The 6535-nt window shown below is 44.5% G+C and overlaps 1 protein-coding gene across 2 annotated transcripts in view; it reads left to right on the top strand.

Annotated features, from left to right (window-relative positions):
• Window positions 1-4254, top strand: part of LOC113424809 (tRNA (32-2'-O)-methyltransferase regulator THADA-like) — a 39134-nt gene extending 34880 nt beyond the window's left edge. For both annotated transcript variants that reach the window (XM_087942430.1, XM_087942429.1), the window contains exons 29-31: window positions 1182-1460; window positions 2534-2739; window positions 3939-4254. In XM_087942430.1, the coding sequence (XP_087798556.1) occupies window positions 1182-1460; window positions 2534-2739; window positions 3939-4204 (751 nt within the window). In that variant the 3' untranslated portion in view covers window positions 4205-4254. The remainder of the gene's footprint in view (window positions 1-1181; window positions 1461-2533; window positions 2740-3938) is intronic.
• Window positions 4255-6535: the final 2281 nt, after the last annotated feature.

Here is a 6535-nt window from a genome sequence, read left to right on the forward strand (position 1 = left end):
TTTCCTATGAACTGGAAAGAGTTCATAGTTTTAAATTCCTAGGAACTCATATTTCCGACAACCTTACTTGGTGGGTCCACTCTATGGCCGCTGCAAAGAAGGCCCAACAGCGCCTCCACTTTCTGAGGCTGCTGAAAAAGAGTGGTCTGGGTGAGAAGTGGCTGGTTACTTTTTACCGTTCTACCATCGAGAGCATTTTGGCATACTGTGTGACGGTGTGGTATGCTGGATGCTCTGTAGTGGATAAGAAGATGCTCCAGAGAGTTAGAAACACAGCACAAAAAATCATCGGTTGCTCTCTTTCTTCTTTGGAAGAGATTGCGAAGACCAGACTCCTCTCCAGAGCACAAAAAATCTCCACAGACCGTTCTCATCCTGGACATTCATATTTTGAACTGTTACCATCAGGGAGGCATTATAGGTGTCTTAAAATGAGGACTAATAGACTGAGAAACAGTTTCTTTTCCAAAGCAATAATTGTCTTGAATCAAACTGTGCATTTGTGATTTAGTCCTATGTATAGTGGCATTTAAAAACTATTTAACTTACTAAATGTTTTAGATAGGTTTTAGGTTTTTAATTATTATTATTTTAATTATTTTAATTTTTAAATACTCTGTAGTGTGATTGTGATGTGGTGTTTGGGGCACTGTGCTGGAGTAGCTTTCAAAAAGCTATCCTATCCTATCCTATCCTATCCTATCCTATCCTATCCTATCCTATCCTATCCCATTCCATTCCATTCTCTACTCTACTCTACTCTACTCTATTATTCTACTCTACTCTACTCTACTATTCTATTCTTCTATTCTATTCTATTCTATTCTATTCTATTCTATTCTATTCTATTCTATTCTATTCTATTCTATTCTATTCTATTCTATTCTATTCTATTCTATTCTATTCTATTCTATTCTATTCTATTCTATTCTATTCTATTCTATTCTATTCTATTCCATTCCATTCCATTCCATTCCATTCCATTCTCTACTCTACTCTACTCTACTCTACTCTACTCTACTCTACCCTACCCTACCTTACCCTAACCTACCCTACCCTACCCTATCAACTTTCTTCCTTGCCACCACTAATTTTTTTCCTAACTGAGATTATGGAGTTCAGCTTCACCACAAACACTCCAAATCTCAGGTGAATTTCTTTCCTTCTTACCTCTTCTTTAGGCTGATCGAGGCAGCGATTCGTCTCCTCCAAGATGAAAACCAACAGGTGCGCCATGGGGCTGCTTCCTTCGTCAGCCGTTTGGTGCAGTCACCATGGCCCGCCCAGCAGGTTCAACCTCACAACAGTTGCCTGCAGCTCCAGAGCTCCAAGGCTCTGCTCAACCTACTAGAGTTCCTGCTCGAAAACTTTGGGGACCATCCTTCGACTTTTGCATCCTTGATGCACCTTCTCCCCATGGTAGAACTCCGTGAAACCTTGATGGAGCTGGAAAGCCAGGGGTAAGCAAAGAAAGGAATGAAGGCAACCAAAGCAGGGTGTTGTGGTTAGCCGGCAGCAGGTGCGGACGGCTGAGGAGAGCAAGGACTCAGATGAGGAGCCAGGACCATTAGGGAATAGATTGCTGCCTTCAGAGATTGTGGGGGCTGGCAGCAGTGATGAGGAGGTTCCCGAGGAGCCTGTGCCAAGTGCGTGTAGGATTGCTCGTAGGGAAGAGCAGCTACAACAGCATGGGCGACTTGGGACTAAGGCTGCAAGGTAATGGCCCCTCCTTCAAGAGGATAAAAGCCAGCTGTGAAACGAACGTTCTTTGCAGAAGGCAAAGACGTTTTGAAACTCCAGCCTCGTGGACATTCCAGTATCCTGAGTTTGTATTTGAAGATTCTTATTTTGCAAATTATTTCTTGTCTGTTATCTTTTGGCAAGTCTCGCACAGTTTGGCAAGGCTTGTGCTTATCACAGCTAATTATTTTGCAGAAGCATTAAAAGGTTTCTGTTCCCTTTGGATTGTGTTTGATTCGTTGGAAAAGGGCGTGGGTCAGAACATAGGGGCTCTTTTTTGACCAAGTGTGATGCCAGCCAAAGAGGTACTTCCCCAACTCGTTAGGAGCACTGGGATCTGCTAGACGCAACAACCTAGCAATGATAGGTTGTTGGGTCAAGCTAGTTGAGTCATTGAATCTTGACTGATCCCTCTTCCTCAGGTTTGAAGCAGATCAAACTTCAGCTCAAACCATCACAATGCTTTAATTGGGAAGTCCTAATTAGAGAACTGGCAATCAAGCTTTCCTCCAATCTCAATGTCCCTTGAGATCATGTGAGATGATCAAACTCGGGTTTTCTGAGGAATTATGGGAATTGGAGTCCAACGGGCTCCAAGATGGGAGATGTTACTGCAGATGAATTAATTTATCATGAGGGGCATTCAACCTCTTTCTCTCTGGCTTTGTTTGCCCAACATACCTCCTTACTAACCCATATGAGCCGAATTCACACAACACGTTAAGCTAAACTGCGATTTGGTTAACTGTTTATGGTTCAGATGTTACGTGAATGTCATTTTTCTCTTTTTCAGAGTGGTCAGTCTCTACAAAGAGGACGAACCCAACGTCTACACCGAGCCAGCAGTCTTCTCCCAGGTGTTATTACCCTTTCTACTCCAACTGGTCGAGAATGCGTCCATTTCTCAAAAACTTTGCGAGTCGATACAATCTTGGCTAGAAACCACTGGAGCTGGAATCGTCTCCACCATACAATTCTGTAAACAGTGGTGGAGTCAAGGTGAGTTGGACAAGGGTTCAAGACCGAGGTGTTTTCAACAGTTTTAAGAACCACAGTCCCAAAGTGAGTTTAAAAAAAAAAGGGAGGGGCAATTTGGAAGGGATATGAAGGGGTGAAATCAAGAGAGGCAATTCGGTCTATGGTTAAGGTAAAGGTTCCCCTCGCACATACATGCTAGTCGTTTCTGGTTCTAGTGGGTGGTGCTCATCTCTGTGACAAAGTCGAAGAGCCAGCGCTGTCCAAAGACGTCTCCGTGGTCATGTGGCCAGCAGGACTAAACGCCAAAGGTGCACGGAGCACTGTTCCCTTCCCACGAAAGTAATCCCTGTTTTTTACTTGCATTTTTTTACATGCTTTCGAACGGCTAGGTTGGCAGAAGCCAGGACAAGGAACAGGAGCTCACTCTGTTATGCGGTGCTAGGGATTCGAACCGCTGACCTTTCTGATTGACAAGCTCAGCATCTTGGCCACTGAGCCACTGCGTCCCTTATGGTTAAGGTACCAAGCCAGAAACCAGGAGACAGTGAGTTGTAGTTCCGCCTTAGGCATGAAAGCTGACTGGGTATTTCAGGCCAGTCACCAGGAGACGGTGAGTTCTAGTCCCACTTTAGGCATGAAAGCTGACTGGGTGATTTCAGGCCAGTCACCAGGAGACAGTGAGTTCTAGTCCCACCTTAGGCAGAAAAGCTGGCTGGGTGACTTCAGGCCAATCACCAGGCGACGGTGAGTTCTAGTCCCACCTTAGGCAGAAAAGCTGGCTGGGTGACTTCAGGCCAATCACCAGGAGATGGTGAGTTCTAGTTCCACCTTAGACACGAAAGCTGGCTTGAGGACTTTAGGCCTGTCCCTCTCTTTCACCTCACAGGACTGTCGTTGTGGGGAAAACAAGACAAAGTTGTTGGTCACATTCACCACCTTATTTGTAAAAATAATGAAGGCATAACTAAAACTTTTTAGAAAAAGGCTGTCCTGCTTACCAGACCAAGGTTCAGTGTGTCGGGCAAACACAGCCAGGGGCCTTGAACTGACCCAGTTATACACAGTGTGCAAACACCATCTCCATATGGTGGCCTCTCGGTTCGCCTAAGCTTGAATTTCTGGATTACTGGCTTGCTCAGTCTTAAACCAGAGACAAATTCCTTGCGTGTGTCCAATTACACTTGGCCAATAAAGAATTCTGTTCTATTTGTGTGTTTCAGAGGACATCCCTTGCCTGCATCTCAAGGCTTTGTCCTGTCCTGACGTACATTCTGCGATTGCGGCGCTGTTGGTGAAAGCTATCCTTGTGGCCCACGTTCTGAAGATCTTGGAAACCCAGAACCAGCCCAACTGCACCCCAGGAATTAGTGTCTCCTCCCAGGAGCTCAGCTGCACCATTCATTCCTTAAAGGACCTGCTCCGTCAGCGTGGAATAGCTATTATGGTTAAGATGGAACCAGAGCAAGCAAGACTAGAAGAAAACTAGTTAAGCACCAAGGAATTTTAATAAAACTTTGGTTTTTGTTTTAAAAACAACCACAATGGGTAGATCCCAAAACCAATCCATTCCTTACAGGAATGACAAAATAACTAAGAGTTGGAAAGGATCTTGTAAGTCTTCTAATCCAACCTCCCGCTCATGCAGAAAACCTATACCACACCTATGATGGTGCAGTGGTTAGCTGGCAGTATTGCAGGCTACTTCTGCTTACTGTCAACTGCCAGCAGTTCAATCCTGGCCAGCTCAAGGTTGATTCAGCCTTCCATCCTTCTGAGGTGGGGAAAATGAGGACCCAGATTGTTGGGGGGCAAGAGGCTGACTCTGTAAACCGCTTAGAGAGATCTGGAAAGCACTGTGAATTAGTGTATAAGTTTAAGTGCTACTGTCCTTCCTTCCTTCCTTCCTTCCTTCCTTCCTTCCTTCCTTCCTATACAGTGGTTCGAATGCAGCATTGCAACCTAACTCTGCCCACAGCCAGTAGTTCGATCCTTACCGGTTCAAGGTTGACTCAGCCTTCCATCCTTCTGAGGTGGGTGAAATGAGGACCCAGATTGTTGGGGGTGATAGGTTGACTCTGTAAACCGCTTCGAGAGGGCTGTAAAGCACTGTGAAGCGGTGTATAGGTCATTTAAAACATTTAATTTAAATTAAACCTTCCATCTAAGAAACAATGGATCCTGTCAAAATACAAGCAACAATCCTCCTATACCTTGGCAACCTAGAATCATTGGGTTGGAAGGGACCTTGGAGGTCTTCTAGTCCAACCCCCTCTCAAGGCAGGAGACTTTATGCTACCCTGGTCAAACGGTTGTCCAGTCTTTTTTTGAAACCTCCAGTGATGGAGCACCCTCTGCACTAACTTTCTCACACAGGTCTTGTCCAAGTGCCATTGCTATTCCTGACAGTACAACTTTTAAGGACCATTCAAAATCAGGACAGCCCTGGAAAAGTGACTTGCGGCCGGTCCTTGCAGTTCGATCCAGTTCGGCCATGTCTCTGCGGTCACATGAATTAATATTTGAATGCTCAGCAACCCGCATGTATTTACAATGGACGCAGCATCTTGGGGGTCACAGGACTGCCATCTGCAACTTTCCCAGGGGGTTCCAAGAAGCAAAGTTAATAATTTGCTTAATAACCGTGGCAAGGAATTTTGTAAAATCAGGAATCACTCACTCCCAGGGTGGAAAAAAAAAAAAGAGTTCTTTGCTAGAAACCATACTGTGAACGAAATAAATAAGAAAAAGTTAGCCTAGGAACAAATGAACTTCATTTAAATCCTGCTGGGGAGTCAAACATCGTCTTGATTAGTTTTCTTTTTGCTCTTAGGTCATGCTCTCTTGCTGAGATGAGTGGTTTCAAGGAGATAATAGCTTTATTTTTAAACTAATTCTAAATTCATTCACCCCTAACTCTTCTCTCCTGTAGGCTGGCCATACTCAGTTCCTGCAACCGTTTTTGTCTTCGGGCTTTTAATCATCGTGGTTGCTCATCTTTGCACTTTTTCCTCTATAAATAGTCCTTGATTTAACAACCACAATTGACTTAGCCTTCCATCCTTCCGAGGTTGGTAAAACGAGGACCCAGATGGTTGGGGGCAATAGGTTGACTCTGTAAACGCTTAGAGAGGGCTCTGAAGCAGTATATAAGTCTAAGTGCTATTCCTTCCTTCCTTCCTTCCCTTCATCCATCCATCCATGGTGCACAGTGATTAGAATGCAGTATTGCAGGCTGCCCACTGCCAGCAGTTCAATCCTGACCGGCTCAAAGTTGACGCAGCCTTCTATCCTATCCCAGCAGTATAAGTGCTGTTGATATTCTGTTCAAATCAACTCAGAATTTAGAACTTAGAATAGCAGAATTGGAAGGGACCTTGGAGATCTTCTAGTCCAACCCCCTGCCTAGGCAGGAAACCCTACACCACTTCAGACAAATGGTTATCCACTCTCTTCTTAAAAACTTCCAGCATTGGAGCATTTATAGCTTCTGGGGGCAAGTTGTTCCACTGATTAATTGTTCTGTCAGAAAATTTCTCCTTAGTTCCAGGTTGCGTCTCTCCTTGATTAGTTTCCACCCATTGCTTCTTGTCTTGCCTTCAGGTGCTTTGGAGAATAGCTTGACTCCCTCTTCTTTGGGGCAGCCTCTCAAATATTGGAAGACTGCTGTCATGTCACCCCTAGTCCTTCTTTTCATTAGACTAGACATACCCAATCCCAGCACCTGTTCTTTATATGTTTTAACCTCCAGTTTCCTAATTATCTTCGTTGCTCAGCCTTGTTACTTGGCATTCATTTAAATGAAACCAGGAGACAAGTG

The sequence above is a fragment of the Notechis scutatus genome, chromosome 13, assembly GCF_049901735.1.
Source record: "Notechis scutatus isolate UNSWTSFEM ecotype Mainland chromosome 13, rNotScu1.2, whole genome shotgun sequence".
NCBI classification, from domain to species: domain Eukaryota; kingdom Metazoa; phylum Chordata; class Lepidosauria; order Squamata; family Elapidae; genus Notechis; species Notechis scutatus.